Here is a 12,637-nt window from a genome sequence, read left to right on the forward strand (position 1 = left end):
ATCCTACTGACAGAGTAACAGACAGCCACAGCTGGGGGCAAAATGGGGCAAAGAGCCTGCAGCGAACCAGGATGTTCGATTCATTCCTAGTTCAAAGTGTATGAGAGAAGTGTGACAAAAGCACCTCAGACAGGGCCAAAATAAACAAGAGGTCTGCTTGCTGCAGCTTCATTTAACCTCTCGCACAGATGGGGTGAGAGTCCCTAAATGTTTATTTTATGAGGTAAGTGCTTGGAATCTGTCTGCTCGGCCATCTTTATTTTATAAAAAAGAAAAAAAAATCCTCACTTTCCCCTGAGACATTGAGATAATACTTTTCAGAGTTGTTGTAGAAGACAGGTTAAACATTATACTAGACAATACTTTTACTTGCAATATTTCTAAATAAATTCTATTAAAATTCTACTTTCTATTCAAAGAATCACGAAAAAGTGTATCACAGTTTACACGAGAATATCAAGCAGCACAACTGTTTACAGATAATGAGGAGAAATGTTTCTTGAGCAGCAAATCAGCACTTTATAACGATTTCTGAAGGATCATGTGACACTGAAGACGGAGTAATGATGCTGAAAATTCAGCTTTGCCATCACGGGAATAAAGGGCACCTCTCACCTCTGCGTGATCTCATCCTGGAACAGAGACTTGTTCAGTAAGGTGAGGGTGGGCAGTTCCAGAAAGTGTACCCCGCCACCTTCAGTGCCCAGAGCAAGAAGATCACAGCTCAGCTTCAACAGCATGACGGTCACATGTGTCGCACTACACAAGAGAAGGAAGCAACATAAAGGTCATGGTTTGACAAGACAATAAAGGGCATCACTAAGCAAACTTGGGGAAATGCAACCAGAATAAGGAACAAAACCTTACCCGGTGCTCTCGATTCCTGGCCTGCCAGGCAGGTTGAAGCTATGAACCTCTGCTAAATGTGAGCGGTTTTCTCTCTGCACAATCTCCCAAAGATGAATGGTGTTATCATCCAACAAAGAAAGTATCCTCCCCTATAAACAGAAAAACTCATATGGTTTAAAAAGACACAACTGTTCAAATGGTGCCTTTCCAAATAAAAGACCTCTACAACTTCAATAACACACACACCAACACCTAATAAGCAACAATGATTGAAACATGGTCTTACCTGTCCATAGAGGAAATGTATCTGAGTGACGGCAGCAGTGTCTTTATGAAGTCCAGTCATTTCCACCCCAGGAGCACCATATCTTAATGCCAAGTCAAGGAATATTTTAAAGGGTTCCCATCTGATTTGGAAAAATACTACCTCAATGGAAAAATCTTCAGACTTTTTTTTTGATCAAGTATTCATTCTTATGCTCTTCCAACAAAGTCTTTATAAATACTTGCTACACACGGTGGATAAATGCAGTTTAAAACCTAAAATTTTACAACAAAGTAATGACTTTACTACTTCACATTGCTTTTACAGTAAAGTAAATTTACTTGAACAATGTATACTTTCTTAAAGTCTCTTTTTCTGTTTTAAGGGACATGCGTGTCCTCTCTTTATAGTTTTCAAAGATAATGGCAACACAGGTGTTGAATCACTTAATTGATGTTATGACAAGGTTTTTGCTAAATGGTAATTTGTGTAACATGAGACTAATCATAAAATGTCATTTATTAGATTATTTTCATTACTGATTTTATCGATTAGTTGCAGCCCTACTTAAGACACTTATTGCAACACCTTAGCTCCAATGGATCACAATATCTTGCAGGCCCATACTTTCATTCTTGGGCAATCAAGTTAAGGGAAATCAAGCCAATCGAAGCTAAATGTGATTGTGGTGAAAACCTCAAGAAGAAACACTGAGAAATTACTTAAACTCATGAAATGGAGGATTCTCTTGAGGGAATTAATTACAGTCATATAATGCTCATTAAACAGCCCAATGAACTAAATACTAAGAACGGAGCCAAAATAAAATCAAAACGACTGGCCCACACTCAATCAGATTATAAATGTCTCCAGAACGAGGAGAAAACTCCCACTTCTCTTTTTCAGTTTGACATCAACAGCAGTTGGCGAAGTCTATTGTGCTTTTCTTGAAGGGACTGTTGCTCAGATGATTTCTGGACGGCTATTATAGTCTGCTTTTCATTATGAAACTACACAGCCTTCCACTCATAACAAAAGATATCTAGGTCAAATCTGATTCACATAATACAATCCAAACTCCGCAGGCAGAAAGAGACATCCTCAGAATACCTTCAGTAGGCCTTGGTGAAAAAATTTAAGTAAAAGTAAAGTAAAATCGTAAAAAATAAATAAGTAAAAAAAAAAAAAAAAAAAAAAGAGTTTGTCTGGAATGGCATACCATTTAAGCACGCAAAGCATGCTTTTACCAAGATGACCAACCACACTGGTGAAAATGAGCAGTGTACAAACCAACAACACTGTACTGTATTTCACAATTCAATGCCCTGACCTTGAGGAATAACCTGCAAGTGAAATTGTTTTTTCTCTTCATACATTTCTATTTCAATGAAATATTTAATAATAAACCAACACTTTAATGCACACATTTCTGTTATTTTGAAACAAAAGTCATTGTTCTTCGGATCCAAATGGACAGGACATCATGATTCTGAACACAGGCCACTTCTCTCGGCATACTTGCTCGTGAGGCAGGGTAGCGAGAGGAGCACAGGACACACCGTCAGCTCTGCTGAGTCCAGAACAAAAGCTCAGACTGTGTGGCACTGCCTCACGTCACTGTGCCACCTCACACACAGTGCTCAGAGCCAATTCAGCTGCTGCCTAATCAAACCCATGAGGTCTTACACATCCAGGCTCTTAAAACGCACCCCAGACGAACTGCTCCGTTCTGAAGTCACCTTGGTTGCCATGGCAGCATCTCTATTATTATGTCACACACTAACAGGCAAACTGTTATTTGCAGAAGGGGCTCATATGCCACAAATAAAATTAAAAAAAAAAACAGTACACAATGAATTTTTTAAAAGCTGGGAAACATGTAACATCAATTATATTTAAGAACCCGACAACATGAAAGGTCATGTTAGTGAATTATTTTGTACATGTAAACGCATTCAAGGAATAAAGCTTTCTTTTCACAGGACTTTCATTCTCATTATCATGAAGGTAAAAAAAACTAAATTCTCAGTCATTTCAACGCATTCGGCAGATGCTTTTATCAGGTCTTGTATTACCTGGGAATCAAACTCATGACTATGCAATACCACTTAAGCTAAAGAAGAACTAAAAATAATAATAATAAATAATAACAACAACAATACAGGATAATATGAAAACAACCTCTTAACTATGGAGCGATACACAATATGAATGAAGCTGCACCGGAGAGATCCACAGAATGACAGTGAAGTAAGAGGTGTCCCTTTGATCAGCTCCACTGCATTCTCAAGGATTACATCATGCTCCTGCACAATAGGCAGAGAAAATGGTCAGGACAGAGAAAGAAGTGGTGGAGATGATCAAAAGGGAGAAAAGGGAAAGTGAGGTTACAAAAAAAAAAAAAAATAGTACCAATAGTATCAACAAAGAAGTGTCCAAGCATAGAGCACAGAAAGGTGTGTGAAGCATGCTGGGAGTGCAGGGTGTCTGTGTTGAGTGTGGGAATTAAACAGGGAAGCAAAAACATCTGTAAAATTCTCCCACACTCAGCTCTGATTACTCCACAGGTCATTAACATGAACAGAGAGGTCCTGTCATTTTACTCCCATCAAAAACTTCCCTTACAGTCAATATACTGTACCATGATTGAAACTCTACTTTTTGAGCCAACTCTCCAACTCAGTGCATTGCTAATGGTGTGGACAAATTTCAAACCACGGGATGGCTGCACCAGAGACCTGCACGAGACTGATTTTCATATTTTTGTCTGTGATTGGCTACATTGCTCAATGCTGCAATGCTGTTATTAGATATTTTATGTTTGCATAATTTTATTTTGCAGGAGTCCCACGAATCATTTTATTCTCCTGCACATGAGTGTCTACCCATCCAGACCCACAATCGCCCATCAGGTCTTGTCCCACACCACGCTTTGATGTGTCGAGTCTCGTGGGTACGCAGGCTGCACTCTGAGCAGGGCACAGAATGTTTTTTGTTTGTTGACATGGAGAAAAAAAAAGTGATTTCCTGTTTGTGGGTGAATTTTTTTTTAAGATACATTGCAACTCATTTCACACAGGAAATTCTGTCCTCGTCTTGCATGCTTGTGTGCTACACAATCTAATTTAAGAGACCTTCACATCCACACTCATAGGGTCTTTCAGAAATGCTCTGAATTCTGCATTCAGAATTCATTTCCTTCAGCTACATGTCTCACATGAATACTAGGGTTTCCACTGGAAGTAACAAGCAGACACTCAAAACAGAACCTGATATTGTCAAGACACAAAGAACAAGCTAGTGAAGGCATCCAAATCAGCTCAAAAACATTTTAAAAACACATTTAAGTAAACCATGAAAGTCTAACATACTATTAGATGGCTATAAGATTCAGCAATGCAAATTTATTTGACCCAGATTAGCAATATTATTGCCAAAGAAGACAGAATTTACAGTAATGCAAACAGAAAGAGATCCTTGTCAACACAAACCGAAAAATTTTCACTTTTAAATTGCTAATCTGGATGTCCGATATACCAGAGCAGATGTTCAGTTAAGAGATAAACTTTCATGGTATAGAAAAAGAAAAACAAATAGGAGATTTTTTTCTCTTCAAAACATCTCCTTTAGTTTTGACAATGTCAAGGAGTTTAGAATAACAAGGGTAACGTTTATTTGACAAATGTATTTTTGCATAACCCTTGTGAGACTAGCTTCCTTGAAAAAAAAAGGAAAACTTCAAAGAACTTATCAAACTGAACTTTATTCACACACTTAACTGAAAGTAAATAAAAAGTATTACAGTTTAAACTGATATGAAATACAAATTAGCTGCCTCTTTTGACCCCGTTTATGGAGAACCAATATATACTTTTAATGTCATTTCGGCTAAGGCTTGTGTGGCTGAAGACGTTGCAAAACATTAACTTTAAATGTAGTTCAAAATAAAACCTAAACTTAGAAATACTTTACATGCACTTTAGTATGTTTGTCAACACATTTACTTATTTTAAAGCACAACAAAAGATTAAACTAACTATTTAAAAGGTATTTTAAATGAAATCTCATTGCAAAGTGCTAGGGAAGTAACGATGAACCACGAGCCAGTTGAAAATGTGACAATTCAAGGCAGTTGAGATGTTAAACTAATCGCGATACAGTTGGTGTGAGTATATACGAATGGAACTCTTTTAAAATTTAGTTTTATTAATAATAAATTTACATTCAGAATTTTTCTTGAATCTCATTTTGTCAGGAGAAAATTGTATTGTGAAATGTATTGAAATGTAAGTTGAGGAAATTGTTACATTCCAACAAAGGACAGTTTTTAACAATGTACTTAAGTTTGGAGAAAAAAAAACATGGTCATGAAAGTATACTGCAAGTAGGGATATGCTGGTATCAAATTTTCCTGTTGCGATTAATTGCTCATACTTTTATCACGGTAAACGGTATTATCACGGTAATGAAATTTAGTTTTTAAAAAAAAGTGTTCAAAGTATAGTATATAATATTAAATTACATAATAGGTTAAATAACTTTTTTCTAATAAAAAAAATAACTGAACATTTAAATAAAACTAAAAGAAAAATAAAGTTAAAAGTTTTTGCACAGAAGTTTTGCAAGACCCATAGGTATCACTTCACAATCTCATTAGTTAACCATTAACATTCACAATAGCTACATTTGCTACAGAAGTTATTAATCTTTGTTAAAAATTAAATACTTTCAATAGCTTATTAAATCTATGGCACGTTGAAGTCTAGATTAAAATAATCTATTTAGTCTTAATACTTAAGTATTTGGCACTGTGATGAACATCATAGCAAATACACAAATCTGAAAAGCTATTTAAAATGATTTAAATATGTTTCAGAAAGTAGTCCAGCTGGTTTATTTAAGGGGTTTCCAGGGTAAGGACATTTCCTGCAGTTTAGCGCCATCTGCTGTCAGAGAGTGAATGTGCTTTCATTCAGCTCCTCCCTCAAGTGTTCCTCATATGCTTCTCTTACGTACTTGTTTACATCAGAGAGCACCGAGTCTTTCAAGCAGCATACAGCAGTGTTGAGCATTTTGACCAGATGATGGGAATAGTATTCTTAAAATGCATTCCAAATTCAGAATAATTTGTAATAATTATTCGCAGTATTTAGAAGTGCCCAGGATAACAATATCGTGCATATTAATCACAGCAATATGTCGCATTAACAAATACCGGCACAAGTCTAACTCCAAGTACACTTAAGTGGCCTTTAATTTCATTAATATTATTACATTAACATTATCTTATCTCCAAGAAGTACAATTTAAATACTTTTTTGTACAGTATTGTTTGTTTAAATACTTTTTTAATCCAATTAAGCACACTTTTTCCCAAGGGAAACTACACCTCTGAAATAAATAACTTCATTCATCATGATCCAAATAACATAAATATTTAACCACACTATAGCTACTCTCCATCCTCTCCATTACCACAAAAGAGTTTTAACATGTCAAATTCATGTAACAATCAGAACTCCCTTCCAGGGCCCCAGAGTTCTCTCACAACATAAACCAAACACACTCTTGGAGGGCTTACACTGGCCATCTCCTCTCGACATACTCCCAACAATGCTTGGCAATTACTCACCCAAGCGCTAAAAACAAGTTGGCAAAGGATAATGCAATTTCACGGTCTGAATAGTGACAAACAGCAGACATTGTGTCCAAAGTCTAATGCAGTAAACATACGTTGTCCTATATTGAATAGACAAACCCAAGTAATTATGGGGGTTTTCTCTAAAGAAAACAAAAAATCTATTACAACTGATGCCTGTTGAATGAGTCATTGAATGATGGACGAAAGCCATACGGTTTACACTAAAATGTAGCATCCACCATTTCTGAGATCCAAAACGCAAAATGTTTTCATATGAACCCTGCTTAAAGTATCATCTGATTTGAGATGTAATAAATGCAATTTGAGATTCCTTCTAAAAGAAGAAGAAAAGCAAACGATGAAACGTTTGACATACTGCAGCTCCAGCTGGACTTTGGCCTGCAGCATTTCTAGAAACTGCAGTTTTAGTAACAAAGACTGAACCGTGAACTTTGTGTTACCCATAGTGCACGGTCATTTTCAGTTCATGTCACAACTGATTAAATGACTGGGAGGAGAGTCCTGCGTCTGTTCTGCTTATTTCCAAAACAGGCGAACGTCCTTATAAAAGAAGCCACAAGCAAACCCTTTCCCGTCCAGTAACTTGCCACAATTCACAAATAAATGGAGGCCCTTTAAGTAGAAAGTTTTGGCAGCAATGAGCATTAAACAGAATTCAATGAGTCTTCTTCACTATTTGAGTTTCCAAAGGTCTATAGATTGCTTAACGGTCACTGAAGTGCACTACAGGGGGGGAAGGGGACTGATTTTGAGCTCCTTGTGTGTGTCCATGGGGCTCACAACAGAATACTAATGGCTTTTGGTTGAGACACATGATAGAAAAGATATGCAAAGAGACATTTAAACTTCCCTCTGCAGCACCATCGGGAGGAAACGGCTCCAGCAAAAGATAGAGCAGTTACTGTATGAATGAACCTATGAAGAAGCGTTGGAATGTTTCCTCAACTGTGTTCAGTCAGAAGAGAGGACATCCCTATGTGAGAATGTGAAATGTAAGAGCATCAGTCTTTCATAAGGCAATCTGCCGAACAAAGTTATGCCTCTAGAGCAGACAAATGTTTGAGTGTTTGCAGTGGCAAAGAGGTTAACTTCCTGGCTCAGATCAGAGAGCTGCAGTAATGCCGCTGGGAGAGGAAAATGGATACAGTAGCTAGCGCTCTAGGATAAGACTCAATGCATACAGATCCACTTATCGCTTGATTGAGAAGACAACCGATGATAGGAAAGATGACTGACATTTTGAAGATCTACCAAGAATTATATCACGGAAGTGCTGATCCGAGCATTGTGTGTGTGACTGGTTCTACACATTTTTTTTACCTCCATGATAATGATAACGGATAATAAGGCTCCTTTAAAGTCACAGCACATTAGCGGCATAATTAACACGGGAGAGCAACTTCAGACATTAATGCATGTGAAAAACAGAGTATATTTAGTAATATTCTTGGCAGATGATTAATACCAATTACAAATAAATGAGTTAAATTAGGAGGCAGAAAAACCTAGTAAGGGTTATGCCGATTAGTCAGTTAGTACTCCCACCAGGGTTGTTTTGGTACTAGTCGTGAAAGCCCTGGGCTTGTTTCACACGTGAAAGCAGCTTGTATTTATTTGGCATGCATGCAGTATTAAGAGTTTAGATTATTCATACTGTCCACCTCAGCAGTTTCATAGGGTAAAGGTGAGTAGTTAGCAAATATTAGTCTAAATTGCAAAAGATTGTGTCGATAAACAGGTCTATATAAGAGGTATGGTTTATATATTTTGATTGACAGGTGATCTGACCTAACGTCAGAAGACTTGAACTTGAAAGTGGTGCTTATTGATGCCTTTCTGCAGCTGAAAAATATCTTCTGATGTTCATTCACGGTTATTTTGTGCTATAATAATTAGTAAAGAGAAAAAGATTATCAGTTCATGTGCCACTTGAACCAAGGCACACCAGTGACCTGGCACAGCACATTAAAAGAGCCACAAAACAGTATTTGTATTATATATATATATAAAATGTTTGAATCTCTAAAAAAAAAAAAAAATTTGAAAGCTGAGACTTTGTTTCATAAAAGTAACCGGCTATGTCTTGTCTGTTAGCACATTGCCAGTTTCCTCTTTCCTCCACAAAATATTTTTCACTGTATGAGAAGATGATGTGTGGCGTGAGTGCACCATGGCTTGTCAGACTTAGCAACAGTAACTAAGCAAAAGTAACTTCGTCTTTGCGAAGGGTCAGTTAACACTGGGAAGTAGATGTACTGCTCCTCCTCTTGTAAATTAGATTTCACAAAATTCATGACTAATAATTCCCTTCTGGCACACGAACTAACCATTTAATACTTTACAGCTGTTTGAAGAAATAAACATTTCATTAAAAATGAGCCATTCTCACACTGAAACAAACAAGCCATCCTTCTGATTCATACAAATCCGAGGACTGTAGAAATTTTAATGAATGTATCTCTGTTACATCTCTATTAAAGTATAAATGGCGCCTGTTAGATTAGGATAATGAGCTCTAATGCACACTAAGCAAATGAGGGGGATGCCATAGTAATGACCGAAATTCATTTTGGGGACTGCATCTCATTTCAGCACAACCACAAGCGACAACAGAAGCATTTCTGACAGTTACATGGCTCAGCCCGACAGACACGGCCAATCACCAAAGCTGTCGCTACTAAAATCTGAAGCACATCCTGATTACAAGCCTGCTCCAGCGGTGGCCCCGGAAACCATTTCAAAAGACATCTTTGAGATGAGGACCAGCAACAAAAGTGCAGAGGAATGTCCTCTTACAGCAGAGGGTGAACTTATGGCACAGCCACATGAATTCTTCAGGAGTGAACCCGGCACTTCCAACAGCTCCTCTATCCCAGCAGTCTCATTACTTTCCACTTCGCCTTGCTAAAACCCCCACGTCTGTCCTCCTCTTTAGTCCCCACCCCTGCGCCTCAATTTGTGGTGGCAGTGGAGACACATTTATGATCAGACAGGCTCCTATTATATCCAATGTTCACCAAACTGAGGCCAAGAAACAAAAGGCAAATGTAAACATCTCTTTAAGACGAAAGCCTTGAAAAGGTCAGCAAATGTTTTCAAAAAAAAAAAAAGATAAATATGCTCAGAAAAAACAATGGCTGGTTTTTAAAATTTATGTTGAAAACGTCTGTAGCAGTAATGGCATAAAAATTAGGCTACTTAATTTCACAACAGTTTTCCACCTGACTTCCATTATTTTGTTAAACAGGAATCGCTGCACCAAAACCCTCAAATGGCTAACTAATATCTATCTGGAAATTACACTGCAAAGGATGAGCTGGATAAACTCCGATGACAGTACCCTTGATCAGACGGACTTCAGACTGGGCCGTTCCAGCATCTGACATCGAGATGACCAGGGCTTTGATCCAGCCTTTGATGTGCAAACCACACATCTGGAGCTGGAATCACTCCAGATAAAATGGAGCTTATCAAACCACAGCAGCATTCCAGTTTTCTCTAACTAATGAAGAAAGCACTGACAGCTTTATCAAATAACTCAGCAGGAACTGATAAAATACTGGATGACTGTATGCTGGGATCAATGTATAAGTTGTTCATAAAGATCTTGCTAGTTTTTTCATCTAGCAGGATCTGGCTATTGATTCGGCACAAGTTTAAGCATGACCCATGGGAAAAAGAGTCTCCCTTGCACTTTATACAGTTCAGGACAGAAGTGCAGTTTGAGAGACACACTGTAAGCAGGCTGACATGGAATCAACACGCATACAATTCAGCATATTTTCACAGAACTGGAAAGACCTTAATTTCACAATGCAGTACACATCTCCCATGGATTCCATGAATGTTAATTACAACAGTTTTCAATTTGTGGTTAACGCAGAGTGTAAGAATAGTTCATTTCAAATTAACAAGTTTGTTGGTGGGCAAAAAGCTGCATGTAAAAACATATTGCGCAACTTGTCTGTTATACTCCGATCTACGTCACAAAACAGAAAACATCTGTCGCAACTTTAATAAAGCACTGAAAAAGATTCAGGATTCACTGAACTGCAATCATTCTGACGAACCCTTATTTGAATGAACTCACTAAAACCAGCTACTGAACCAATATATGACACCCTTACTAATCTGCAAGTTCCATGTCAATGATTTATTAGTTTAATATACAGTGGGTATAGAAAAGAATCACAAGTTAGTAAAGACATATCCCAACAGACTAAAGACTGTAATTAAAGCAGAAGCTGATTAAACAAAATACTGACACAAGGGGGTGATCCTTTTTTCAACTCAGTGATTCGTTTTTCTGTTTAGTTTTGTTGGTATTATAGCTTTCACTTGGATTTTTTTTTAGTTGCACCGAGTAAACAGAGCTGGATAAAACAAAAACTGTGTCCATCTTCCTTTCAGGCAGCAAAGCAACAAAATGTGATTATTTTAAAAGGGGGGCAATTCTTTTCTATACCCACTGTAAGCCATAAAGCTACTCTTGCTGCGCCATCAAGAAAGCAAAAATATATTTTCTCTTTATCTGTGTACCACAAAGTCATGTCTTTTTTCAGGTTTATCCTTATTTTCATAGCTTTCTATAAACCTTATGACAAGAATAAAAAAAGAAATAACGTGTAAAGTTAAAGTTAACTAACTTTAGTTTTCCCTTCATTTTTCACTCTTAAACTTCTTCAGTGGATCTTGAGATTGATCATAGATCTCTAGCTGGGTCCTAACATAAAAAGCTTTGGGATCCCTTGGTTTATTAAATATTTTGGCTAATTTGATTATTCTCTAGCATAACTGCACCATGTTTAAATACATTGTGCAGAATTGTTCATAAAACAAACTAGTGTGACACCAAGTCATGTAGCTTCCTTCATTACAAAAAATCAGAAAATGCCTGAACAGAGCTTTTAAGTCTCTCAAAGAGAACTCTTAATGACAGAAGAGAGAAATTCGCCAACACTAAACTAATACTATATTCCCAAATGTTATTCAAAGACATACAGTTTTTAAAAAAATTGAGTCAGACTTTATAAACCAAACTTTGATCTCTCCTCACACTCCCTTCAACTCCCAAACAGAGGAAATGCTTTCGAAGCCAAACTTCTCTTTACTCCATCTCAGAACAGCTTCTTTATTTACACTGACCAGTCCCTGTCCTCTCTCCATCATGAGTCTTCTTGTCTGATGGACGAGGCATTAGCTTCTAAGTGCTGACAGATATTCGCTCAGATCTGGTGAGTGGCAGGTTGTCAGATCAGGCTGTCCCACAGCTAGCGCCCCTCCCCCCCTGAGTGAGTCAAGGCTGTGGATTGAGCATCTTTCAGCTGGGCTGTGCCTGACACTACCAGCCTCCCAAAGCTCAAAGACCTGTACTGTGCATCACAATCACCATAGTATCACTGATCTTGCCTGTATCTCAGCTTTCATCATAGAAAAAAAAAGCAAGCATGACTGTGAAAGAGTGTTGGATGTATTCTATGATACTTGGCCTGTCTGACCGGTCCAGTCCAGGAGGACTAGATAATAACAGCTCACCAAAGGAGTCTCCAACACTTTATTCTGATAGTATCCTCCTAAACATTCCTTCGACCCACTACAGACTCAAACATTCAGGCCTGGACAGTTTCAACTATAATTATAACAATTTAGAAAAGTTTATTTTCAAAGTACCAAGTTTTAGAGGACTAGCACAACATGTAATGAGTCACATTGTACAAACGCAGATGACTCAAGTCTTCAACACAACAGAGCCATACATCCAGAGTAATTCATCAGAATCAGTGAACCATAAATTAGGACATTGACTCACTGCATTGTATCATTGATCTAAATCAAAATGATCAAATCTTTCTCAACATTTT

General features: G+C 37.5%; 1 protein-coding gene across 1 annotated transcript in view; it reads right to left on the reverse strand.

Annotated features, from left to right (window-relative positions):
* LOC132149343 (lethal(2) giant larvae protein homolog 1-like) overlaps positions 1-12,637 on the reverse strand; it is a 32,733-nt gene that overhangs the window by 16,544 nt on the left and 3,552 nt on the right. Inside the window, 3 exon segments of the mRNA XM_059558504.1 lie at positions 616-759; positions 868-998; positions 1,136-1,217. Coding sequence (XP_059414487.1) covers positions 616-759; positions 868-998; positions 1,136-1,217 — 357 coding nt within the window.

The sequence above is a fragment of the Carassius carassius genome, chromosome 9, assembly GCF_963082965.1.
Source record: "Carassius carassius chromosome 9, fCarCar2.1, whole genome shotgun sequence".
NCBI lineage: Eukaryota > Metazoa > Chordata > Actinopteri > Cypriniformes > Cyprinidae > Carassius > Carassius carassius.